This window comes from Pelodiscus sinensis, chromosome 17, assembly GCF_049634645.1.
Source record: "Pelodiscus sinensis isolate JC-2024 chromosome 17, ASM4963464v1, whole genome shotgun sequence".
Classification (NCBI taxonomy): domain Eukaryota; kingdom Metazoa; phylum Chordata; order Testudines; family Trionychidae; genus Pelodiscus; species Pelodiscus sinensis.
This window is the reverse complement of record NC_134727.1, coordinates 17,489,186-17,516,995: the sequence shown is the minus strand read 5'-3', so window position 1 is coordinate 17,516,995 and position 27,810 is coordinate 17,489,186. Positions and strand designations below refer to the sequence as shown.

Genomic DNA, 27,810 nt, shown 5'->3' with positions numbered 1-27,810 from the left:
CCCAATACCGTCTCCATGTGGGGCAGGGGAGGCAGAGGGGAAACAGTGTGAGCGGAGACTGAAATAGTCCCGCTCGCGCCACTCTGATTGCTGCTCCTGTCCCTTTGAAATGTACAAGAGCCACCGGCGGGGAAGGAAGAGGCACAGAGGAGTACTTGCACCAACAGGGACTGCTTCAGTGCAGTGTAGGTTCCCGCTGGGTCTCTCCCTCTGAAATGTACAGGAGCCATGGGTGGTAAGACCCCTTATCGGCTAATCAAGTAGTTGACTGAAATTCCATTAACTACTCAATTAGCTGATTAATCGAAATGCAGCACTCTAAAACAAACAGCAGTGAGAACTGGGGAGAAGACAGATAACTGGCTAGTGGAAGTTGTGCTTACAACATCCCCCTCATATCAATTTATCCATTTGTTCTAGAAGTTTTCTGGAGGAAGGAAGGGGAACCTGTTACATATACTGATTCTTTCAACTGTGCTGTCAACATGATTTCCACTCTTGGGGAACATGTGCCTCATATGTGAAATTAGAGTCTCATGGCTGTTGGGGCCTGCACACTACGGGTATGTCTACACTGCAGCTAGATACCTGACGCTGGGCTGGGCTGGGCCAGTCATGCTGGCTCTGCCTTTTATGCTCTTGGGTGAAGCGCCTGAGGACATCACTGGACGCTAATGGTCAAAAGAATCCAACCTTGTAAGCATGTGCACCAAGAGTGGAATCCATATGGACAATCACTGGCAGAGCCACCATTTTAGAGTTGTAATGATCAGGGGAGCACTGGGCCCCTGGGCAAGGTGTGGGATGGGTCAGCGTTGCACTCCTGGAAGGGGCAAGGATGAGGGCAGCTGTGCAGCATCCCTGCCTCTCCAGGCAGCCCTAAGATCTGCCTGCAACCCACTGTTTGGTGCTCCGGTGGCGATTTAAAGGGCTTGGAGCCCCTCCATGGCTTTGCTCCGCATCTTCCTGGTCTGCAGACCAGGGAGATGCGGAGCAGCTTTTCTCGCCCCGGAGTACACGGGCGGCGGGACCGAGAGGTCCCCCAGTCCATGTCTCCGGGGCGAGAAAAGCCCCGTTCGTACCTTCAAGTCGGGGACTGCCTGTATGTTTATACCCGGCGTATAAGACGACCCCCGATTTTTGGGGGATGTTTTTTAGTATAAAAAGTCATCTTATACGCCAGAAAATATGGTATTTCTTAATAGGTTTTCCCTTCGCATACACTCTCTCAGAAAGCACTGCACAATAACTATAGTAAAATGCTGACTTCTTGAATGGTGATCATTAACTATAACCCAATTCACTCATGTTTCTCTAATTTCAGTCATGAGATCTCTGGAAATCTACATTAAAAAAAAGCTTTTATATGATGAAAAGCAGCATACAAATATGAAGCTTTAATTTGGTCACACTGTACACAGTACAGTACAAACCTAACGAGATACCAGTCAGGCACTTTGGGGGCAGCTGAAAAGCATCTGCTTCTCTATCCCTCAGCCTCCCGCAGTAGATTCAGTTATTTGAAGGCTTAAATTGCAGCAAGGGAGGGTTAGGTTGGATATTAGGGAAAACGTCCTAACTGTCAGGATGGTTAAACACTGGAATAAATCACCTAAGGAGGTTGTGGAATCTCCATCATTGCAGATATTTAAGAGCAGGTTAAATATACATTTATCAAGGATGATCTAGATCAGGGCCACTCAACTTTGGAAGCCCCAGGGGCCACAATGATACAACAACTCTCGGGGTTGATTTTTTTGTTTTGTGTTCGGTATTTTTTCAGAAACCATCTGGCAACCCTATGTGGGCAAACCATCCTCAGTTCCTTCTCTATCACAGATTCAATGAGAACTCCAAAGTAGAGAGGAGAAAAGTGGGTGATGGGCAATGTTCTCTCGAATTTTTTCCATCCATGTGTGGATTGAATTTTGGTATGTACACCAATATCAAGGTAATGTGTGAATATGTGCCACCAATAGATATAAACTCCCCTAGATATATATATTTGAAAAGTTCATAAATATGGACGTAGTAAGACTAAAACAAGGAATAACATGTTTAACATGTTTATTTAATATGAAAACAAAGAAAATTAACAATGCCCACAGAGTACATGTATTTTATCATCCTTTCTAACAACTCAAGCTAGTAAACACACCAAAATGTGGTATACTAAGAACAGTTATATAAATAAAACAGTCATAGTCATTAAGTGAAAGCATAACAAATATGCCCCAAAGGCCCAATTTAATAACCTACTGGGCCGTCCTTAGGCATATGCAGAGTAAGCAGTTGCGTAGGGCACCACTCTTTCTGGGGCACTACTCTGCTGGGCCGAGGGACTCCAGTGAGGAGGCTGGCAAAATGACCCCAGCTGGAGAAGGTACCGGGCCAGGGGAAGGGAAGCTGTCAACCTGGGCGGCAGCAGAAGGGCGGAGCCGGAGCTGCACCAAGGGCTCCAAACAAGCCACATGAACTTAGTACTGATGCACAAAATTCATTCTGTTCATGGGAGGAAACTCTTAGAGGGAATACTTCCCCCAGCCTCTCCACACCTGAGTTAATGTCACACACACTGGGTTAATGCAATTGCAGGATAGTTGCATGAGGGGGGTTTGGTGGGGGCCAAACTAAGCCCTATTAGTAGGAGGATGGTGGAAAAAGTCCTTGGAGGGGAGTGGGCCGGGGGGGGGGGGGGGGGGGGGTGGAGGGTGTCACATGACACCTTTTACTTTTGGTCATGTGTCCATCTTGCCCCGAGAGTGTTACCTCCAGAGGCGTGGCTAACGGGGATCAGGGGCGTGGCTAATGGGGATCAAAGAGTACATTTTAAAAAAATTCTTTGGGTGCACACCCTAATGAAATGTGCTGCGCACGCCTACGACGGGAAGCAGTGAAGCATGTAACAACAGGAGTGGGTCCTAGAGAGAGCTGAATGCACTGCCGGCAGCACAGTCTGAGGGAAGGGATTGGCTGCTGGGGTGTCTGGGAAGGGGAGGGAGTAGGGGTGGAAGAGCAAGTCAGGCATAGGGGCACCACTTTAATAATCCCACCTAGGGCGCCATAAATCCTAAGGATGGCCCTGATAACCTACCTAAATATTCAAGAAATGTGCATAAACATAAACCACTAAATGTTCAAGAAAAGCTTCTCTCAGAAAATAAAGGGGTACCATAAGGTTTGTGAGAGGAGCAAAAATTAAAAGAAATTCACAATTTCAACTGGAAATTAAAACAAAAATTGAAAGTTTACCAGAAAGTGTGCAACTACCAGGTATTAACTATTTGCTTAATCAGAAGAGATGCTGCCTCACTGGTTTTCTATAAACTAATGCTGTAAACCTGTTTTTTTTTGTGTGTGGAATGCTTAGTAGATTTATTGCTCAAGTAAAGTGAGTTTTCAGGAATTAACATATAATGTGACGTACTCTCTCAGCCATGAAGAACTATTTTCACCTTCACATACTAAATACTGAATGCTACTGCTCTACAGTTGTAGCAGGAGGTTGTGCAGACATAAATCCAATGTGCTGACGATTTATCAACTTGACAATGCTATTAAAAAGAACAAAATAACGAAATGGTTAAAGAATTAACATGAAATAAGACTTTAGAAATCATGTAAAGAACTTTTACAGTTCTCTCTGTATAGCCGATACACTAGACTTTCCACAGAAGGACAGAAAGTGCGATAATTCAAGATGTTGTTATATTTTACATTAATCCAGGGGAAAACCCCCCACAGCAAATTTAAAAAAATCCTCTACTGTTTAAAAAAAGGCGTTTCCAACAGGTATTTCAAAGTACACTGCCTGCAGTTTAGGGAGTATGGGGCTCTTTTTTGCTCTTAGTTCTAAAGCCTAGAAAAGCTCTATTCACCAGTAATAAAAATAGTATTTTCAGTAGTGTGGAACACAGAAATCCAATGAAAACATTAATTTTGGTGAAATCTTCCAAAGGCATGATAACTTTTGTGCCTGACCAGAAACAACACAGCCCCAGATATTTCATACATTTTTCAACACAGGTTGTTTTTTTATGTGGAAAATAGCAGTTTTCGGAAGCAGACTGAATGACCAAAAGAGCTCCTTCCAACCAGAATTTGTTCATTCTAGATCAAAAAATTAAGTGTGTCCTTTTAGCTAAAAGGAAAATACAAAGTGACATGATTGCTATATATTTGACATGCTCTTATTTTTTTATTGTCCAGTACTGAACTAGTGGTTTAAATGCAAATAAAGGTAGCAAAAGCATAACATCAAAGCAACCAGTTAAAAAAAAAACCAAAAACAAAACAGCAGTAGAACTTTAATCTATGCAGCTGTGATTTTAGTGAAGAAATTCGGGTACTGAATCCTGTAAAAGGAACCCGTACTGTTCAATATCTTCATCAATGATGTAGATATTGGGATAGAGAGTACGCTTATTAAGTTTGCAGATGATACCAAACTGGGTGGGGTTGCAACTTCTTTGGAGGATAGGGACATAATTCAAAATGACCTTAGCAAGTTAGAGAAATGGTCAGAGGTAAACAGGATGAAGTTTAATAAAGAGAAATGCAAAGTGCTCCACTTAGGAAGGAACAATCAGTTCCATACATACAAGATGGGAAGCGACTGTCTAGGAAGGAGCATGGCGGAAAGGGATCTAGGGGTCATAGTGGACCAGAAGTTGAATATGAGTCAACAGTGTGATGCTGTTGCAAAAAAAGCAAATATGTATCAACAGGTATGTTGTAAGCAAAACTCGTGAAGTCATTCTGCCGCTCTACTCTGCACTAGTTAGGCCTCAGCTGGAGTACTGTGTCCAGTTCTGAGCGCCACATTTCAAGAAAGATGTGGAGAAATTGGAAAGGGTACAGAGAAGAGCGACAAGAATGATTAAAGGTCTAGAAAACATGACCTATGAAGCCAGGCTTCATGAACTGGGCTTGTTTAGTTTGGGAAAAAAGAAGATTAAGGGGGGACATGATAGTGGTTTTCAAATATCTAAAAGGGTGTCACAAGGAGGAAGGAGAAAATTTGTTCCTCTTGGTTTCTGAGGACAGGACAAGGAGTAATGGGCTTAAAGTGCAGCAAGGGAGGTTTAGATTGGACATTAGGAAAAAATTCCTAACTGTCAGGGTGGTCAAATATTGGAATAAATTGCCAAGGGAGGTGGTGGAATCTCCCTCTCTGGAGATATTTAAGAACAGGTTAGATAGACATCTGTCAGGGATGGTGTAGACGGAGCTTGGTCCTGTCTTGAGGGCGGGGGGCTGGACTCGATGACCTCTCGAGGTCCCTTCCAGTCCTATGATTCTATGAAAGCTAGCACTAGCACTTCTAAATGAATACAGGAAAAACATTCAGAATGTATTACATTAATGGTAATGGGGCTTTTAATTTATTTACTGAACATCTGAGTGAGTAACAATGAACCTAATGAAGTAACTTGATATGTCAAGGAACTTTTCTAAACTATGTCAGTGAGCTACTACTGTACAACCCTGAACACAAGTATCAACAACAGAAGAAAGCATAGGCTAAATCAATCCTTCACATCGGCAGAATTTCCTAAAGCTTTCTCTTTGGATGACAATGCTCATTGTGGGCAATCAGTAATCTTGAATTATAAGATTAGTACATCTCTATGAACTTCAAACAGTGTCTGCTGTATTGTTCTCTTACTCCCGTCTTTGTTACTTTTACAAAGCAGGAAGGCTTTAAACAATCTCCAGTTTTAGTAATAAATAGGAAGGTAATTTTCTACAAAGCTAGTAAAGTGGTGATGTGTATAAATATTATATCACTTACAGTGGATAGAGATTTCACAATCTATTCCTTATAGTCAACATGCCCACCACAAAGCTATTTTTGATCATGACATTGACGGAGATGACTTAATATCCAGAGTTCACAAGAGCTTTCGGAACGCTGCTGAAGTCTAAAATTAAGCACAGATAGATCTGCAGTAACTGAAAAATCATTCAACTGCATTTTCAAACAAAACATGTTAGAAACCATGACTGATGGCTCAAGGGCCCACTAAAGATACTGTTCAAATGAAGTTTTGTGTTTTAGGGCAGAGACAATATAATGTATTATAGTAAGGATGGGTAACCTTTTTTGGGTTGAGGGCTGCTGACCCACAGAAAAGTCAGTCAGGGGCCGCACACAAGTGAGAAGCAAAGCGAGAAGCCCCTGACTGAGTAGGAAGACACTCCTCACACTCCCCTCGCACACCAGAGCCGGGCTAGTAGATTTTGTATGATCCAGTCCTATGGGGGGGGGGTAGCAGGGGGGCTGAAGTGCCAGTGCAGACTCCCCAATGTGGGGGGGGGGGGATCCCTGAGCCTCAGGGGCTGGATCCAGGCAAGCTGGGGGCTGCATCTGGCCCCTGGGCCTGAGGCTCCCCATTACTGTACTACAGGAAGGCTGATTTTGTTGATGACTATTAATCTGGGATTTAAAAAGCTAAATGCCACTTGTAAGGGAAAAGCTCTTTCACTGAACTAGTAAGAAAGGCAACTCCCTACATCCCTACTCCAACAGCATCAGAGGCCACATGACGGATACAGTAACTTTGGGGGGAAAAAAAGAACCCTATTGCTTTCTGTTTGCTTGACACACAAGGTATGTAAAGACAGTATCTTATGACAAAAGTAACAAGTTTCTGAGCTTATATAGAGCACTTCTTCAAGTCTGAGACAGACAGTTTCATAGCAAAATAAACATAAATATACTTTATATTTAGTTTCTCAGACATGAAGGGCTTTTGTGTAAGCTCAAAAATATGTCACTTTGGCCAGCAGAAGTTAGTCCAGTAAAAGATATTGCATCATCCATCTTGTCTCCGTATTGCTTTATGAGCAGAAATTTACAAAAGTACGGTTACAAAGGTAATGTTCCTTGGAAGAATTTAAAATACCAACTCCTTTCACTGCCTCAGGTTCATCAGCACACTAGCTGAACGGTCAAAAACAATGACACTACAGTAGTTCCCAAAATCTGTGTTGTTTCTGAAATTATTTTAAAATAAAAAACAGGACTATGTAGCACTTTAAAGACTAACAAGATGGTTTATTAGGTGATGAGCTTTTGTGGGCCAGACCCACTTCCTCAGATCTGAGGAAGTGGGTCTGGCCCACGAAAGCTCATCACCTAATAAACCATCTTGTTAGTCTTTAAAGTGCTACATAGTCCTGTTTTTTGTTTCAGCTATACCAGACTAACACGGCTACATTTCTATCACTATTTTAAAATAAGTTTGTGTTAAACATTCATTATTAGAAGTTTCTATGGGTATCTTCAGACTAACAAATACAGGATATTCAAAGACTAGCCTGAAGAAACCACCTAAATCTGCTGAGAAAGACTCTTTTCTCCACCTTTTTCCTAGCGTATTTGTCTGCTGGGTTGCTTTTTATAGGGATTAATGTTTTGGAAGTCAGGTAGTACATGACTGGCTAGATCTACGATATATTTTGACAGAGTTTGTCTGTTCATGTATCTGTTTAAGAACTCTTCCTAAACACACTAAGAGATAGGACCACCAACTTCAGTACACATCTTCCTCTTATAATTTAAAGCAAGCAAAGGGTTTGGTTGTGCCAAGAAAATGGGATGTGCCCGGAATGGGATTGCTTCTCATAAAACCATATGAAGAAAGACAATTACCAGACAGGTGAAAGAAGCTGGCTGGGGGCATGCCCCACCTCTGGGACTACCCCAGCCCTGAGCCTCCTCCCTGCAGGCACCCTTGAGGGAGGGCAGTGGGGCCTGAAGCTCTCCCTGCCCCCCAATTCATATAGGAACATTGCTGGCTGTTTCCCTCCCTCCCTGATGAAGGGTAAGTGCACTGTTGTGCATTTCTCACTTCGGCTGGGAAGCGCAGAAGGAAATGATGGATGCATATGGGCCCTTATACAGTGCTTAGTAGGATAGCATCCAAAACCAAGCAACTAAATGTGGCTGCTCCGAAGTGCACCTGAACTCTATTTCCATCAGGAGGAGTCTTAAGGCTCCTACTAAGAGGCAATCTGAGTTGTACAAGTATCCCCATTTAACAGATGGAGAAACCAAGGTGTACAGGGTTAAGGACTTTCCCAAGATAACGTAAGAAGTTGGTGACACAGCCAGTAATAGAACTCCCTGACTTGTGCTTTAGCTTCTAGACCGTGCTTCATCCTATCATTAAAAAAATAGTTCATTTTGTTCTCAAAGGCTTTGGCAAAAAGAGGCCAATTTATTAATAATCACAGTAGAGATTTAAAATTAACTACTCTATGTATCTGTGATGGGATAATAAAAAGTAATTACTGTACACAAATGGAACTTTTGTGTGGAGCTGGTACAACCTTAAAAGGATTTGTAGTACTTTGTAGCTAACTTTATCTGTCCAGACTAGAAAACTGTCTGGTCCTTGCACAATAAAAGCACTACATTCTATTTTCATCACTGGTTTCTACAAAAAGCAACTACTGTAAACTATTTTTTAAAAAGTCACACGTGGCTTCTGATAGTTCCATAGTGCAGGAGAGGGCTCTTTCCACACTATTTTCTGTCAGCTATGTCAAGGCTGCATGGAAATACCAACAGCTATATTAATGAATGGATATACTATTTATTCTGACCAATGCTCCTGTGTTCACTGGATATGAGGATCAAATAAATTATCTTTTTGCCTTGTGGTGTATGAGTGTCACAGTAAATGAAAACAAAATGTGGAGTGCTTAAAGCACCAGAACCAATAGCAAAATTAAATAAGTTGGCTATAAAATAAGCTAGATGAGTAGACATTAAAATGTCATTTATTCTATGGAGTTGAGTTATTTCATGATGGAAACATAAGAAACCTACAAACCTTAATCTAAACATTCAGAATCCTGAAATAATTTAAAGGAAATACTCTCAGGTTTGTGCTTCACAGATAATTGTATTCATTTGGGCCCCAGCTAACATGCAAGTACCTCAAAGGAATGTTGTGAACCCGAATCTTAGTCCATTTAAAAAAAGCAGAAGTTAAAATAGTTTTGGGTATCACATTTGCCCTGGAGTAATTTCATTTCTGTCCTAATTCAAGCATCCTTCATTCCGCTGTTGCTATATGAAAGATGCACAAAAACCGGGAAAGTGGGAATTGACTATACTTGGCATATAGAGAAAGTATACACCAACTAAAACAGAAAAACTTTTCCCCCTTGCTCACTTCTAGTCTCCTCAGGTATTGATTGTATTAATAATAACGAAACTTTTCTACAATAATAATTTTTAAGTTGACAGTGTTCCTTTAAGGCAGGGACGTGGCGCTTAGTGGTCTCAGGCTGGACCTGGCCAGTGGCTTGCCTTGATCCAACTTGCGAGGCTCAGGGATCCCTCACCCCTCCACAGTAGGGATGTTAGATATCAAGTAATTGAATAGATGTGTAACTGCGTGAAATATTAGCAGTTACTTGACTATTCGATAGTCCCCAGGGGCAGGCCCTTCAACAGTGAGCTCTGACCCCACTCCCGGGGAGCCTCCTGATAACCCATGCTGATGCCTCTCTGAGGCAGCAATGTGGGCTGGCAGATGGAACTGGTCTGCAAGGGGAGCCAGTTTAAAAACCGGCTCCCCTCAGGGTCAGCTGCCCGCCTCCCTGCACTGCTGCCTCTGATACAAGGAAGTGCATGATACAGAGGCAACAGCATGGGATGGCAGCAGTCCCTGTCCATGGCGGAGCCGATCTCCCCATGGACAGAGGCTGCTCTGGGAAATGCAGAGCAGCCTCTGACCACAGGGAGCTCGGCCCCCCTGCAGACAGAGGTTGCTTTGCAGAGGCCTCTGATAGCGACAGCAGCAGGGCAAGGAGGAGGTGGAGCAGGAAGGCAGCACTTCAAAGCTGGTATGAAGGGAACTGGCAGGCTCCACCTCTTGCAATGGGAGTGGTGGGAGGCAGTTCCTGCCCTAAACCTATGCCCCCTCAGGAACTGTGCCAAATAGGTGCTCTCATCCTCTGCCTCCTCCCACCCAGACCCTGCACTCCTACCTACCTTCTGCACTCCCTCCCCAACCCTTCCACTGAACATTTTTAGCTCCACACCAGAGCCTTAGTGGGCTCACAAAATCTACTAGCCCCAAGCTCTCAGAAGAGTTAATCAAGCCCTGGGGGGGAAGCCCTGAGCCTTGGCACCCCCTCAAGGGTCTGGAATATGAGGGGAACCGTGACATCCCAAATTACATGAGTGAGGTGAATGTGTTTTTTTGCTTCTCATTTGCATGTGCCACCTCCCCCCAAGGATTTTTCTGTGGGTCAATGGCCCACAACCCCAAAAAAGTTTGCCATACTGCTTTGAGGCAATATCACCTTGTTTCTTATAGAGTGGACTGATTTAAAACACTTATTTTCATCATTATTTAAATCTGCAAGCTTGATTTCAATCTAGTTTTGCATTTGTAGTTTAGCCATTTTCCTAAAGAAAAGATGATGAATGGATATAGTGTACTTAAACTTCCAGAAAACCTTTGACAAGGTACCTTGCCAAAGGCTTATAAGCAAAGTAAGCTGTCATGAGATAAGAGGGAAAGTCCTCCCATGTATCAGAACTGGTTAAAAGACAAGACACAAAGGGGAGGAATAAATGGTCTGTTTTTAGAAAAGAGGTAAATAGCAGTATCCCCCAAGAACATGTACTGGGACCAATACTGATCGACATACTTGTAAGTTATCTGAAAAATGGGCAAACAGTGAGATGGAAAAATTTGCAGATAATACAATATAACTCAAGACAGTTAAGTCCAAAGTAGACTACACAAAGAGTTAAAAAGCCATCTTTCAAGACTAAGTGACTGGGCCACAAAATGGCAGATGAAATTCAATATTGATAAATGAAAAGTAAATAACATTGGAAAACATAATCTCAACTATACATACAAAATAATGGGACCTAAATTAGCTGTTACCACTCAAGAAAGACCTTAAGTTATTGTGAACAAGGGCACAGCCCCTGTTACTGGGCTGCGGCTTGCTCTTCTTCCCCTATTAGGGAGTGAGAGGAAAGCACACTGCTTGTGTGTCACTTATTCTTAGGCCCCTCTCTACATCATTCAGGAGTGAGGAATGTATGTAAGCTGTGTACTTTCTTCTCTTGCTCCTTGACACTCAGGGGAAGAAGATCAAGCAGTGTGCTGTAGTACTAACCCCTCTCTCCCCCTGTCCTTCCCAAACAGGGCCTTTGATTGTGGATAGTTCTCAAAAACATTGGGTCAATGTGCACTTGCAATCAAATCATGAACAGAATGTTAGGAACCGTTAGTAAAGGGATAGAAAACACAACAGAAAATATACACATTTATATAAATGCATGCTATGCTGACCTCTTGATGCTATGTGCAAATCTGGCGGCCCCATTTCAGAAAAAGGAACACTGGAATTAGAAAAGGCAGAGAGAAGCACAGCTAAAATGATTATGGGTGTGGAACAGCTTCTGTATGAGGAAAGATTAAAAAGACTGGGACTTTCCAGATTGGAAGAGACGATTAAGGGGTGGATAAGGTTGAGGTCTTTAAAAATCATGACTGGTGTAGAGGAAAAAAGTGTCAAATGCTACTCTCCCACACAACATGAAAACTAGAGGCCACAAATGAAATTAATAGGCAGCAGGTATCAAAACAAACAAAAAGAAGTACTACTTCACACAACAGATAGTCAACCTCTGGAACTCTGGAATGGCTATTAGCCAGGATGGGCAGGGATGCAACCCCATGCTCTGAGGCCAGGTTTACATTCATAGGGAATGTCAAATGAAGATATGCAAGTCCAGCTACATTAATTACATAGTTGGAGTCGGTGTACCTTTTTCACATTTCTTTGCCATCCTCACAGTGGGAGGCTGATGGGAGCATTCCTTTACTCCTTGCACAAGCAGGAGTACCAGCAGCCAGTGGGCGGCCCTCTGAGTTCGATTTACTGAGTCTTAACTAGACTCACTAAAAGTGAACACTGGAAGATCAATCATAGCTGTGGAGATCTACCATTTAGTATAGAATATGGTCTGAGTGTTCCTAACCGCTGTTTCCCAAAAGCTCAGAATGGACAACAGAGGGTGTGATTACTTGATGATTTCCTGTTCTGTTCATTCCCTCTGAAGCACCTGTCATTTGACACTGTCAGAAGAAGTAGGCTAGATGGACTACTGGTCTGACCCAGAACAGTTGTTCTTATATTCTTACTCTTAGTGGTTTTAATCATTGAAACATGTTGATTTCATTAAAATTAAGCCTTCCTAATAAATTTTGTACTTTCTGCTAACTGGATACACTTTCACAGTCATATAAGCCATTCTATAGCATTATAGATACTTTCAGATTCTTAATGTTTACCGTATATTCCGGCGTACAAGACGACTTTTGATGTTAAAAAACATCCCCCAAAAATCGGGGGTCGTCTTGTACGCCGGGTATACATCCCAGGCGCGCCTGGGATGCCACGCTGCCGGCTTCCCCCAAGGCTTTGCAAAGCCGCGGAGGGACTCCGGCGGCGGGGCCTCCCAGGCGCGCTTGGGCTGCCCCCCCGCCCGAGCCCCTCCGCGGCTTTGCAAAGCTGCTGCGGCTTTGCTCCCGGTGCCTCTGGTCTGCTGGGGACCGTCTCCAGCAGACCACGGACACCGGGAGCAAAGGAGGCGGAGGGGCGCTGGGGTATAAGACGAAACCCTATCTTTTAATTAAAAAATTAGGGGGTCGTCTTATACGCCCAGTTGCCCTATACGCCGGAAAATACGGTAATTCTATTAAAAGTTGTGAAAGATTATTTATTTTGAGTCAAGCTGTATGTGGAAATTGGAACACCAATAAAATGTGCATAGGTAGCTCATTAAAATTGTTATTAAATACTTTATTTAGATAAAAACAAAATATGTTTGTAGTTAAAACTGATTTACTAAACAAAGGAAGTATTAGCTGTATTCAGTAAGCTGAAATGATTGTTTCTGATTATGTCCTTCCCAGCTGAGAGTTAGTCCCCCAACTAAACCAACTGAATAAATTGACATACAGAAAACAATCTCTCTGCAGAAGAGGTACCGTGGTTAAAAAGCTGGTTTAGCACTTCAAGAAAATGGTGCCACATATTTAACCAGTAACTTCCACCAGTTCAGTTGTTTGACTGTCATTAAAACTTCAGGAACAAATACGTTCTGGTTACTATTATTTATTAAATTTAAATGATTGTAGTAGATTAATGTAATTTTAACACTTAATATAGATTGTCAATTTCAAGTGTAATTTTAAGTAAGTTTATTTCTTTAAAAAAAAATCTAACATTCTATTGTATTCTAGATACCTTAAGCTTTTATAAATCAGGACAAAGATAAGAGATGAGAGCTGTGTATGTATATTAAAAGGATTACTTCTGTTCTACTCTAATCTCTCAAGCATCAGAACAATATCAGTAAAAATACAAGTAATGCAGCAGCACCAGTAACTACAGAATATTTAAAAAACAAGCATATTTTATTAGAAATTACACTTACAAATTCCTTCACATAAATGTGTTTATACACTTCCACTGCACACAACTACCCTCATTAATAGTCTGCATCTCTTTCAGATGCTGTTCAACAACTTAGCCAAATCACTAGGAAAGCTCAATTTCCTCCCCCTGTGATCTACTCTCAGATTCAACTGCAGAACATGAAGCAGTCATAAGTAAAAGAGCTGCAACGGGGATTTGAGCCAGCTGACACTGGCTAATAGGTGTAACTGAGGTGTAGATGAGATTCAGGATGCAGGGTTCTAGAGCCTGGGTTCCAACCTGAGCCCAAACATCTACACTGCAATTAAGCAGCCCCTTAATCTGAGCCCTAGTCAGCAGGCATGGTTTAGTACGGGCTTTTGTGACTGTAACATAATCATATCCTAAGGCAGTGTTTCCCAACCAGGGTTCCACGGAACCCCTGGGGTTCCACGGACCATTATCAGGGGTTCCGCGAGAAACCGCGGAATAAATAATGCTAGGCGGGGCCTGGAGCATCTGTCACACCCTTCGCCTCCTGCCCTGCCGCTTGGCTGATGTCTGCGCCTCTCAACCAGGCCGCCACGCGGGACCAAGCAGCCATTTGGGCTCTGCGAGTGAGAGACAGGAGAAGAGAAAGAAAGAGTGAGGCAGGAGGAGAAGAGAGACAGGAAAATGCTCCAATTTTTTTTCTTCCAATGTAAGCTGACATATATATCTATATATACAGGGCTCGACAATTAGGGCAATCTACTCACCTGTGGTGAGTAGATTTTAGCCTGGCATGGCACCGCAGCGCGATCAGCACATGTGCAGCGTGCCAAACTGCGCCCTGCCGCCGCTTGTCAAACCCTGCATTTTTTTAATTAATATAAATAAAAAATATTAATTATACACACACACACACACACACACACACACACACACACCTCTTTACAAATAAATTTTCTTGAAAAAATTTAGCAGTAATTGAATTGCACTCCCCCGCTGTCAACTTTTTCTGGCCAAGCAAATATTTTCATAGGTAGGGGTTCCTTGGGATATGAAAAATTATTGTAGGGGTTCCTCCATGGGAAAAAGGTTGGGAATCACTGTCCTAAGGGTTGTCTTTTCATCTATGTAGATGCATACTGTTTGGTCAGCTGTTCTATTTTACCTGCCATTCTCACTCTCATTATATAATATCTTTCCCATTTGCACTGTGCTGCTCCAAATAAGAACTGTATTTGCTGCCACCCCACCTCAGCTGAGTGGTCAATATTAGTTGTTCGGTGTCCAATATACATTAACAAACGCTGTTACGTTGCATTTTTCAAGTTTCAAATACTCTAAAAAGTCATCAGTCAATCTGCATCTATATGAAACATATGAGTCAACAGTCACAAAATGACAGGAATTCAGTACATTCTGTAGAAGAGCTATTAGGCTGAGAAGCAATACAGTACTGAAAAAGCATGTAAACATCTTCAAGTTATATAAGGCATTAAGATGCCTTTTTCAGAGAGAACCACATGGGCTAAAGCAAAATGTATACAGTACAAAAGAGGGATACAATACTTAGGCATCTACATGAAAAGCCACTGCTTACTATAGTTATTTAGACCCAAAGGCAGAAAGCACTACATAACTAAAGTCTGCCCCCTAAATAGTGAAAATTATGTTTGAATCAGGGGCAGGCTCCTTAGGTGTTTTTAATTTTTTTTTATAAATGTGCATAAAGTTTCATTTCTTTCAAGCATTTTGTATTTCACTTTTTTGTTTAGACAGTTTATGTTTACACCTATATTATCTGTGTCATGCTTTCTTGTGAAAGGAAGGAAAATCCTTTACAAAGGTCTGTAAGATTTAGCTGGTTTACTTAACTAGATATTTTTAAGGTCCATTAATATATTTAGCATTACCATCTCCACTTTTAGAGAACATAACAGTTACATAAGTAAATGTGACAGTTATGCTTATGTATGAAGAAATACTGCAAGACTGCTTATTGAAAATTGTGCTTTTATTTAGTTGATACTAGTATCTCTCAACCTTTCCAGTCTATTGCACTCCTTTCAAGAATCTGATATGTCTTTGATACCCCAACTATCACCTCACTTTAAAAACTACTTGTTTACAAAATCAGACATAAAAGCATCATAGTACACAGTTACTGAAAAACTGCTTATTTATAAAATAAATCAATTGGAATATTTTAAGTATATATACACATATTGTACTTACATTTTGTGTATAGTGTGTAGAGCAGTGTAAACAAGTCACTGTAAGAATTTTAGTAGCACATTGTAAAACTACACAAATATCTAGATAACTTGGTATACTCCCGGAAGGCTTCTGCATATCCCTGGTGAAGAACCCACCATCCTAAGACACATTGATTGCTCCTGAACAACAACAAAAAAACAACTACTGGATTTAACAGAGAAGCCCTTTTAAAGCTATGTAATAAAAGATAAAAGCATCATGTGCAGTATACCAGAAACTTATAATCCCCCCACACACGCACACACACAAAACCTAGTCACAAAGTTTAAGTAGCCCTACTAGTTGAGACAGATTTCAATTAGTTTTATATATTATATATATACACACACACACACACACACACGCACGCACGCACAAAATGGTATAGACCGGGGGGGGGGGGGGGGGGGAGGCACACTCCAAGAGTTTGGAAAGTAGTCAAGAGCTGCACTTTGAGGGGATGCAGGGTCTAGGACTAAGGTCAGGTTCAGAAGGAGCTCAGGTATGGGACTATGGTGTAGGAGAGTGTGTAGGTATGAGAGGGAGTTTGGGTGAAGGAGGGAATCATGATCTGGAGCAGGGGATTGTCTGGGAGGGGGGATGGGTCCAGGAGAGGATTCTGGCCTGGGGGGACGATGTAGGAAAAGATGCAGGGTCTGGGAAAGAGTTGTTACCTAGAGGAGGAAGGGTACAGCGGGTTTTGGTGGAGACCTGGGCAGGAAGGGGTGGTGGCATGGGGTAGAGAGTTAGGGTGTAGGATGGGATGGGGTGCCAGAGCCAGGATATGGTCAGGAGATGCTTACCTAGGCAGCTGACAGTCAGCAGCTCTGCAGGACCCGGAGGCAGGCCCCCTGCCTGTTGCAGCCCCAGACTTCTCAAAATGGCTGGCTGATAACTGTGTCTCTCTGCTCTGGGTGCTGGGGGGAGAGGACGCTTCAAACACTGCCCCCACCCCTAACACAGTTTCTCAGCTGCTATTGCTGGAAACCAGCCAAGACCAGCTGAGAAACTGTGTTGGGGGCAGTGTGCAAAGCCCTCCCTCCTCCTGGTACCCGGAGCAGAGCCACAGGGAGCAGCCAGAAGTTTTAAGTGACGTGGGACTGCTCTGTATCTGAAGGTCCTGGTACAGTGGCCTGTGGACTGGGTCTGGTGGCTTGGCATGCCAGATTTGGCCCATGTGCCAAATCTAGCCTGCCCCATATATAGATGAAACTCCATTCTGTCATTTTGGCATTCCTGAGCAATATTTTTCAGTGTTTCATGAGGGTGGGGGGTGGGGGGGGCAGAGGTGTAGTGAGGGGAGGGCGGCGGAGGAGGGGGGGGGCGGATTACCAAGGTAGAGAATTCTTTAAATGCACACCGACTAATGTAAAATAAAAAAAACTATTCCTGAATACAAGGTTGTGTGCAAAAGTCGCTGGCTAGAGCTGTGACAGCATATGTAAAGACATAAAGCAGGGAAAACGTAAGGAAGGTGGGGCTTTGTAGGAACCAGGAGAGGGGCATGGAGCCAAGCTCTAAGGTCTGAGGATTGGGGTGCAAGATAGTACAACTGGTCAAGCAATGAAGGGAACCAGAGGGCAAAAAGCTATGGAAGCAGCAGGAGATCCATTTACAGAACAAACCAATATGGCAAAGTTAAAAAGATGGTTGGGTTGTGTAAATCATATCAGGCAAGACAGATTATATGGCAGAAGGGGAGTGGCTGAATTCCTTAACGGCTCATTTCTAGACTAATTTTGGAAGTTTTGTAGTTGATTTCTTGTAAGTAACACACACTTACTGCTCAGGGCCTTGTTTTGCTTCATTTACAATTTTTTGGGGTCAGGACCCACAGAAAAATCAGTTGGGAACTACACAAGTGAGAAGCAAAAAAACTCCTCCCCAACTCTCACTGATGTAGCCCCAATTGAGACACCTCACTCTTCTGGGGCTCCAGCCCCCATGGAGTCAGTGGAAGGGACAGGAAGGACTGAGAGGTTCAGGGCTTCCCATAGGCCAGATTTACTTTTCTGGGGTTCCAGAGTTAGTGGATTTTGTGGACCTTCTTAGGCTCTGGGGTGGGAACAAAAGTGAGGGGTTCAATGTGCGGGAACAGGGTGCCAGCAAGTGGAATAGGTAGGGCTCGCCAACCGGCAGCGAGCCCCACTCGCCAGCCGCACGGTTCTATGCTCTGCGCATGAAATCTGCCGGGGGTGCACACTCTGCCGGGGTGTAATCTACTCGCCATGAGCAAGTAGATTACATTATTTGTCAAGCCCTGGAAATAGGGACGTGGGTGCAGGATCTGGGCGGGATGTGGGGTGCAGGATAGGGTCTGGAAGGGAGTTTGGTGGCAGGAAAGAATGTGGGGGTGGGGTACGAGAGGGAGTTTGGTGGTGGCAGGGGCTGGGGGAATAACATAGAAAAGGTGAGAGGGTGAGAACGCAGCCAAATAGCTGGTTGGGGAGGGAGGCAAAGAAGTGGGGAGTAAAGGAAAATGCAGCTTCTGCAAAGTAAAATTGTATCCCCCCCCTCACATCTTCCCTCTGCTCCAGCTTTGCTCCCCTATCCCCACGATCCCCCCCAGCCCGATCCCCTGTATCGCTCCTTGCCCCTCAGTGCAACTCCTCCTCCTGCACCCCCCTCCAATCTCCACATCCCTTTGCTCCCAGCACACTCACCAGCAGGGCAGCAGTGCTGGGACTCGCAGCCTCTAGGAGCAGCGCTAGGGCAAAGAGATTCTTTTCCCTGCCCCGCCCAACCCTTTGCCTACAGGCTGAGGCGCTGGGGGAGGCAGAGCCCGAGGGTGCCTAGGGCTGGCTCCAGCCCAGCCAAGCGTAGCAGGGCACTGGGGAAGGGGTTCCCCGCCCTTGTGCACAGCTTGCAGCGTGGCACAGCCCAGGCCCTGGTACACCATGTGTGCTAGCCACCCAGCCCTGATCTGAGGAGCAGGCAGACACAGCCCTGCCCCCTCCAGAAGCAGGAGGCAACCCCAAAGGATGCGCACACATGCCTCTCCTGCCCCCTACCCCCAGAAAGAAGCTGGAGTCAGTGCTCCAGCCTGCAGCTGTGCGGCTGAGGCTTAAGGGGTGTGTGTGCTGAGCTCCCATCCCGTGTGCTGCTTGTGGTAAGTATGCCAGAGGTTGCTGACCCCTGTCCTAGCTCTTACAGTTTAGAAGTTCTTGAACAAATGGACTTATAGACAGATGCACCACATTTCTAAAATATATAGTAAGATTTGGAGCGGGGTTAAATTAAAATATGACCCCCCTCTCCCAGTCCTGCTAAGTTTGTGAACCACAGTTAGGTTATGAGTTTATAAACAGAAATAAGTTCTGTTAAGAATTTATTGATTCAAGACACCCAGGTTCTTTGGAAATTGGCAGAGATATTAATTTCTAAAGTAAGTATGTTGCTTAGCAATGTAAAGGTCATTCGATCTAGCAAGTCTCCCAGCTGTTCAAGGCACAGACTGAATCAACAGGGAAGACACTTGGCATACCAGAAGACATCGGGGGAAGGGGAAGAAAGCAGCTTACTTGACTACCTAATACAAGCAGTCCCCGGGTTACGTACAAGATAGAGACTGTAGGTTTGTTCTTAAGTTGAGTTTGTATGTAAGTTGGAACTGGCGTCCAGATTCAGCCGCTGTTGAAACTGACCAGCAGCGGCTATATCGGACATGCCTGGGGCAGAGCAGCTGGGGTGCTGCTGGGTTGGTCCAGTAGCGCCGCACCTTGGCGCTGTGGGACCAACCCGGCAGCCCCCCAGCTGCTCTACCCCAGGCGTCGGCGAGAAAAGCCTGGTCTGCTGGGGGGGGGGGGGGGGGGGGTGCACTAGCTGCCCCCCCCCCCCAGCAGACCAGGGAGACGCGGAGCGGCTTTTCTCGCCGCAGAGGACGCGGGCGGCGGGACCGCCAAGACACGCCGCAGTCCCGCCGCCCACATCCTCCACGGCAAGAAAAGCCACTCCACGTCTCCCTGGTCTGCTGGGGGTGGCGGGCGCAGCTAGTGCGCCCCCTCCCCCAGCAGACCAGGCTTTTCTCGCCGCGGAGGACGCGGGCGGTGGGACCGTGGCGCGTCTCGGCGGTCCCGCCGCCCGCGTCCTCCGCGGTGAGAAAAGCCGCTCCGCGTCTCCCTGGTCTGCTGGGGGGAAGCGCCCCCCGCACCGCCGGAGGTGGCGACAGTGGGGGAGGCACCCCGCACTAGCGGCCCCCCCCCCCCGGTTCGTAACTAGGGGTCCGACGTAAGTCGGACGACGTAACCCGGGGACTGCCTGTACTGACTCTTCTCTCCATGCTAAGATCAAAAACTTTCCACCTTGAAAACTCAAAATGGATTCTAAACCTCTTGGAACTATAGACCTCCTGTAATTGAAAGTTAGCATTAAAATTATGCACTATTTTGGGCAACAGCTTGCATGTGATGTAATTTTAACACTTACATGTCAGAAACGTTCAGTGTACAATACTTCCTATGAGCCACAGAAAAGAGGCTTCAGTCTCCCGATGGCAGGCAGTATTTCAAAGGTATTGCCTTTGAAATACCTTAAAAATATGTGTCTGTGTGTTATATATATAAATAAGTGTATTGGCCCCCTCCCGCCAAGTATATGCCCTGGGCTGCTACAGGTAACAATGCAGGGACAATTTTCTGTGACTTATAATGACAGCGTGCACAGATCTGGATATCTACACACAGCCTTGACCTTCCTAGCAAATTGCTAACTACCCCACCCCTACAGCATCCTTTCCCATACTTACTGGTCTTCCGACCTACATCTAGGATGCCAAAGATCTAACTAGTCAGGCAGTCTCTTTGAATAGCCTGATGTCACAAGTTTCATATTTCATCTGAAAGTGATAATTTGTATCATTGTTCAAAATTTAAACTGAACGTGTGATCTAATGATTTAAAATCTCTCAATCAGTGTCCTATATAATCTAGTCATTGAATTTGACATAGAATCCACCCCTCTCTGCCAAAATGTGCTCCAAGATTTAAGCTTAGCTCCTAAAACCATTATAATACAAATAAATCAAAACATGGTAGTACTCAGAAACCTTAACTCGGATCAGAGCTGCATTTTGCTGGGCTGCACACATATATTAAGAAACAGTCCCTATCCGACAGGGCCTAAAATCCAATTAAAAATACTTTTTAAAAGTGAGTGTCATAAACACAAAGGAAGAAGAATCAAGGTAATAGAAAACAGAGGCTAAAGTGGTAAACGAGAGGCAATCTTTGACAATTTAATTATAAAATTAAATAGAGAACAGTAAATCTAATGACCCTTTTGGTCTTCCTCCCAGTCCCCCCCACAAAAAACCCTTTAAAATCGGAACTATGTGAAAACCAATGCATTGTTGAATTCCCAAGTCTACAAACCCTTTAACAGCTTCTGAGACATTAACCACTTCCATTCATGTCAGCAGATGTTGACATTTTAACTGCTAATTATTTCAACTGATCATTTTTGCAGAAGTTTCCAAAGATCCCACAATTCCCTTACTGACAGAATCCCCAAATGTCCCCTCTTTGGTTGCAAAGATTGCCAGCTTCTTCTATTATAATTTCTACAAGTTACACCTCTGAAATCCAGTACTCTCTAGTCCGGCAACATCCACAGTGCAGCAAGACCACCGGATGCTCCTGGACCAGCAGGAGGTCCAGCAGCCTGGCAGCGGTTGGGGCCCCACAGCAGTGCTGGGTCAAGGACAGGAGAATCCCAGCAGCCTGCAGCAGTGCAGAGCCAGGGACTGGGGAGTTCTAGGAGCCCATGGCAGTCCACGCTTGGGGGTCAGAGAAACTTGGGTGCCTGTGGCCGTGCGGGGCTGGCTGCCTGTGACAATGCAGGGCTGGGGAAATCTGGTTGCACACGGTAGCATGGGCCAAGGCTGGAGAACCCTGGCCGCCAAAAAGAGCCTGGGGCTTTTGGCCAGCTGCAGCAGAGCAGGGGAGAGGGTAAAAGGGGCCAGAGGTAGGGGACTGGCTGGCTCGTCGCTGGGGATACCTCCCCAGTCCAGCAAATTCTCTTGTTCGGGACTAGTCAGGTGCCGACTGTGCCGGACCAGGGAGGTCCAACCTTTATAATGTAGTTTGTGTGTTGCAAATACAAAATCCAGCAGTGCATTCAAATTTAAGAAGAACAGTAAAATAATTCTATTCGTTATCAAAACAATACACGAGATAGTTCAAAAAAATATCATTTCAATTTAGGATTGTCAATTTTTGAATTTAACTGTAATCATTACAGAATTCAGCATGGACATGCAATACCAAGGAAGTCTTGTAACAAAATTTAGGATCAGACTGGTCCACAGGAGGAACAAAGAATGAAAAGCAAATATACGGAGAGGCTTTTTGAGATATCAATCTGTACCACATTAGGTAGTTCTGACTCCTTCCCTTCCACAAAAACCACTTATTCAAAACACTGCTCCTCTTGGGTATGAAGAATGTGCACAGTTGGGAACCATAACCAACCACGACTCTGTTAAAGCCTGCCTGATGGAACTATTAAATGTCTATTTAGGGTTAAATTACTTTTGCTGGAAAACTATGTACCGCAAAGCAGGCACTGGTAGACTACGTGAGAACCACTGTACCAGGCAAAAAACTGGGGTATTTTATCGGTCTCAGATTTGTTTAGCTTCAGATACCTGTCTGGGAAAATCAAACTATTTTTGTCATTATCTTACAAAAAGAGTTTCTCCTTTGCACTGGATAGCATTGAGAAATTCTGAAAATAATTACCTATGGATTCTTGTAGACAAAATTCATTTGAATTGTACCTTTATAGTTAAGGGTAGCTACTTGAGATTTTAATCCAAGCAACAGGTTGTGCTTGCAGAGAAAGCCTTTCTATTTTTTTTCCTTTTCAAGAAGGTATGTTAAAGGGACAGTCCAGACATTGGGGGAGCAGATTAACTGGCAAAAAACCTTTCATATCTCCATAAACTTGGAGGAACACAACTAAACTAATACTGGACAGAGTGAGCAAGATATGGCAAAAATGATACAATGCAAATAGTAACACTTTCCTGAAGTATTATTAGCAGCAGCGTATACAACAGGATACAGCAGCAGAAACTCATAGAAGCCCAAACCTACAAAAGGCTAAAAACAACCCTCCAATCATAACATAAGAGCAGCTGAGCCTCAGTAGGGGCCTAGAAGCCCTGTAACAAAATAAATTCAAGAAGTCAATTAGGTGTGGACATGATCACTCCCAAAAGCAACACATTCAAAATCCCAGGTTAACTGAAACTCTCAGTTATCTTTCACTTCTATCCTTTTGGGTTGCATTGTGAATTTACACTTCAGGCAAAACAAGGCCAGAATCGTGTACACTGCCTATCAGAACTTCATCATTCCACTGTAGGCCTAGGAGACTAAAAGTACAGCCCAACCAGAGCATGAAAGCTTTGAAGTCTGTGGTTATGCAGTTTGGTCCTATCTCCCATATTTCCTGAATCCTCCATGATCAGATACTTTAAATACAGTTCAGATTTCCAGAAAGTGGGCATTCAAACCTTTACTACCAACCTCCCCCCCCCCCCAAAAAAAAACCCAAAAACAAAACTAGAATGGATCAAAATCCTACTAAGCTTAAAAACAATGAACCTTAAAAGCCAACCTACACATTGAGCAAAAGTGACAAAAAAAATAATCTATAGAATAGGCACATCCAAAAATCTCAAAGCAGTTTTCAAACACTACACAGTGTTTTAATATTTTTCTTCCCCAGAGAAGAATCAAAACACCATGAAATCTGTCACAGAGTTATCATGTGGAGCAGAAGACAAATGTGATGACCCAGATATGGCAACATTTAAATGGTACTGAAAATCACATGTGGCTATTCTGAAGTAGAATCTTGAAACAAAGCGTGGCTTTGTATGTCACGCCAGCAGTGCAGGTTTTAATGCACCTTGTAAATAGCATTCATCTATACAGCCCTGCATACATATCAACAAAAATGAGCCATGAATATAAAGCGGCTATCCGCACATTTGCAGGGCTCTATTAATCTGAGAGACAGGTAACTAGAAAGATCTATATATTGTCAACTCTCTTTTGCATCCTAGCAAAATTCTGGTTTCTTTCAGCATCAATATGGTAAACTGAGCAAAAGGTCATTTGATAAGGATAGTCAGATCAACAAACAAGTATTTCTATGATACTGCACGTGTCAGAAATTTATTCCAAAGTGGTAAACTATACTCACAAGCTTTCCATTCCCATTTACCCTGTTACTATTCTTGCACGGGTTGTGTTCATCCCAGAAAACCTACCATGTGGTAGCGTTATGTTCGCACCATCAATGATTGCTTGTGCCAGTTCATGATCATTGCTCTCAAATGCATGTGCAGCAGCCTTGAGGGCATCCCAAATCTCCTTGCGGCCCTCAAAAGCTGGTGCTGTGTCCCAAAACTCATCTCTTTTACTGCGCAGCTGTCCATCCGTCATTGGGTAATCGCTTTTCCATTTTGGTTTCTCTTTTTTCAAGGGTTGATTACGACCTAAAGCAACTGTAGAAAAAGATACAAGCAAACATTACTAAAGCCAACTTGGTTATATTTTAGTTGTGAGCAGCTTTAGCTTTCTTTATGGAAACTGGTCTTTGGAAGCTCTCCAACCCTACTTATGCTCCCTAGACTACAGGCAGTCCCCGGGTTACATGGATCCGACTTACATCGGATCCCTACTTACAAATGGGGTGAGGCAACCCCGCACTAGCTGCTTCCCCCCAGCAGACCAGGGAGACGCGAAGCTAGTGCCCCCTCAGAAGACCAGGGAGACGTGGAGCGGCTTTTCTCAGCAGACACCTCAGCTTGAGAATAAAGGACTGAGGAAAGTGAGGTGTGTGAGAATAAAACTGAGCTCTGGAGAAATGTTTGGCTGGAGTTTCCCCTACAAAATGTACCAGTTCCGACTTACATTCAAATTCAACTTAAGAACAAACCTACAGTCCCTGTCTTGTACATAACCCAGGGACTGCCTGTACTGTAATTTCATTTTTAAGGGTCCTTTCAAAGTTTATTCCATCAGATTTTACTCTTCTATTCTATCAGGGGTTTTCCTTCCACTCTCCAATTATACTTGTCTCTCTAAAGGTCTAAAGATTCCCTGGGTGTCCTTGAACTTTTCTCCACACTCCCCTGGTAACTATGTCTTCTCTCCTTATGCCATCTGCTACAGCCTGCATGAGTTATTCATAAAACAATAGAAATCTTTCAGCAAGCTACAACTATACAACGAAAGATGCATATTAACTAATAGTATCCCAGTGCCCGAGGCAATATTTTCTTTTCTATTCTGCATAAAATTATGCTCCTCTACTAACTATAAGAGTTTTATAAAACAAAGTATTTTTCACGGTTTTCTTTTTACAACTTATTTCCCTTTTTTGCATTTATTCACTGTTAAATATTTATGTCTTCAATGCTAAAATCTTAGTGCAGACAAAAGTCTCTAAAGAACATACTGTAACTGTTTACAAGACTGCCATAGCGGATACTTCATTTACATGAAATATTTGAGAATTTGTTTCACTTTAATTATAGTGATATTCATTTAACAGAGAGACCGCTAAAAAGGAATCTCACAAGTTTCCTGACATAACATTAGGACTACTGGTTCAGATTTTAAGGATTGTGAAGAACCGCCCAATCTGCAAGCATGAGTTAGTAAAGAAAGAAATGATTCCTTTGGCTTTGTTAGCGCTTTGCCCAGCAGAATAGTAATTGAGCATAACAATAAATATCTCTGCTTCACCAGGGATGTCAAAGTGTAGTCAAGTACACAATTAACTGATAAACCTAGGCTCATCAGTTAATCTTATAGACCAGGGGTCTCCAAACTACGGCCCGCGGGCCGGATGCAGCCCGCGAGGCCCTCTCATCCGGCCCATGGAGACCTTTTTGGATTCAAAGGCAGAAGAAGTGAGATTGTTTCAAAACCCATTTGAAGCAGATGTGGCCAGTTGCCCAGATGAACTGTAGCTGGAAGTCATTGAGTTGCAAGCAAATGACCTCCTTAGGGACAAGTTCAAAATAGGACTGGTGGGTTTTTACCAGTTTTTGCCCAAGGAAGACTTTCCTAATGTCAAAACTTTTGCATCAAGGTACCTTTCAATCTTTGGAACAACATACCTGTGTGAACAAACATTTTCAAGAATGAAATACGTGAAGAACAATTTGAGAACAAACTTGTCCGATGATAATCTCAGGTCACTGTTGATGTTAGGGACAACAAATCTAAAGCCAGAAATGTCTGCTATTTTGGCATCCAGGAAACAATTTCACCATTCACACTAATACAGGTGTTCATGTGTAGTGTATCAATGTGTTATTAAATAATAACTGAATAAAATAATATTAAATAAATAATTAAAAACAACATCCATGTTTTGATTGTTTTTTATTTGGACCTCAAGTGTGTAGTCGGCCCCCGAACTGCTGTTTGATAGTTAATGCGGCCCTCGGGCTGAAAAGTTTGGAGACCCCTGTTATAGACTATAAGCATCCCATCCCCCCTTGAAGCCTCTGTACCAGAGGCAGCAAGGGCAGGAGAAGCAGGAGACAGTATTGTAAGGAGCCAACTTTTATGCTGGCTGCCCACAAGCACTGGATCCACTGAGAAGCAGCAGAGCGGAGGATGAAGGGGGCAGGCAGGAGCTGGTACAGGCAGGAAGCCAGCTTTCAAGCCAGCTCCCTGAGAGTATGGGCTCACAGGAGCCACTTAGGCAGGAGCTGATACCTGTGGGCAACTGCCGGCTCTTTTCACATGCCAGTTGCATGGAGCAATCTGCCCCCCCGTTCCCTCTTCCCGCTGCCTCTATTAAAGGCAGCAGGCGGTGGGGTAGAGGCTGCCACGAAGCAGCCTCTGTCAGCGGCTGGCCCAGGCTTGCTGTGGATAGAGGCTGCTCCATGGGATGCCAGCACAGCTTCTGTCCACGGGGAGCTTGAACCCCCCCATCCCCGCAGACAGAGGCTGCTGCCACCCCATGCTACTGTCTCAGATACAGAGGCAGCAGAGCAGGGTGGCAGGGGTCTCCCAGGAAGTGGGGCTGGAGTGCACTGGCTACCAGCTCCACCTCCACGGACTATCAAATAATGTTGTAACCGATGTTTTGTGTGGTTATATGACTGTTCAATTAATCCAACATCCCTATGTTTCGGAAGCCTAAAACTTTCCCTATCTTCCTAGGCACTCTGATACTACACTGATTGGGAATCACTTCAAAGGAAAAGATGCAGTAGGGAACCCATGCAAGTAGGGGCATGGTATCCCTGCTCTCGTGGAGCAAGTATCCCTGCTCTCGTGGAGTCCCAACTGCTGAGCCTCTCCCTTTGAAATGTACAAGAGCCGCCCACCGCTCTTGTACATTTCAAAGGAAGAGACCCAGTGGGACTGCTTAGGTCCCTACTCCTGCGCCTCTCCCTTTGAAATGCATAAGAGCCACAGGCAGCAGGTAGCTCATGCATTTCAAAGGGAGAGGCGCAGGGGTAGGGACCTAAGCAGTCCCACTGGGTCTCTTCCTTTGAAATGTACCAGAGCCACAGGCAGCAGGTAGCTCTTGTACATTTCAAAGAGAGAGGTGCAGCAGTAGGGATACAACTGCCTCCCCTGCTCCCCATAGAGATGGCTCCCCTCAGCACTAGCTCCTGCTCCCGCCCCAAACCTACTGCCTCTCCCTGACAGTGGCAGCAAGTGGGGAGGAAGCGACTAGTCGAGTCACTACTCAACTACCCAATAAGCATATTCTTATCGGGTAGTCGACTAGCCACTTACATCCCTAGCTGAGAAATGTGTGGCAGTTGCTGTGTGGAAGCTCATGACTCCCAGTTGCCACCACTTGATTGCAAATCAGTTTGGAGTGGGGAAGCTGTACTGCTGCAAGTATGCAGGGCAATAAATCACATCCTTCTATGGAGGACCAGGACTCTGGGAAATGTGCATGACATACATAGTGGTTGGCTTTGCAGACATGGGATTTTCCAACTGGGGTGGAGGCCATCGATGGTGCGCACATTCAGATTTTAGTGGCAGCCCACCTTGCCACTGAGTACAACAAGGGATAGTTTTTGAGAGTGCCGCAGGTGCTTGA

General features: G+C 44.2%; 1 protein-coding gene and 1 long non-coding RNA gene across 4 annotated transcripts in view; both read right to left on the bottom strand.

The window, feature by feature from the left end:
- The window catches only part of UBTD2 (ubiquitin domain containing 2), a 137,487-nt gene that overhangs the window by 41,002 nt on the left and 68,675 nt on the right, over window positions 1–27,810 (bottom strand). For all 3 annotated transcript variants that reach the window (XM_075900251.1, XM_075900250.1, XM_075900252.1), the window contains one exon: window positions 23,993–24,229. In XM_075900251.1, the coding sequence (XP_075756366.1) occupies window positions 23,993–24,167 (175 nt within the window). In that variant the 5' untranslated portion in view covers window positions 24,168–24,229. The remainder of the gene's footprint in view (window positions 1–23,992; window positions 24,230–27,810) is intronic.
- LOC142818713 (uncharacterized) lies at window positions 2,051–7,051 on the bottom strand. The gene is made up of 2 exons (XR_012896317.1): window positions 5,795–7,051; window positions 2,051–3,554 (listed from the first exon to the last, which is right to left on the bottom strand). It is a non-coding gene; the product is annotated as an uncharacterized LOC142818713 (long non-coding RNA).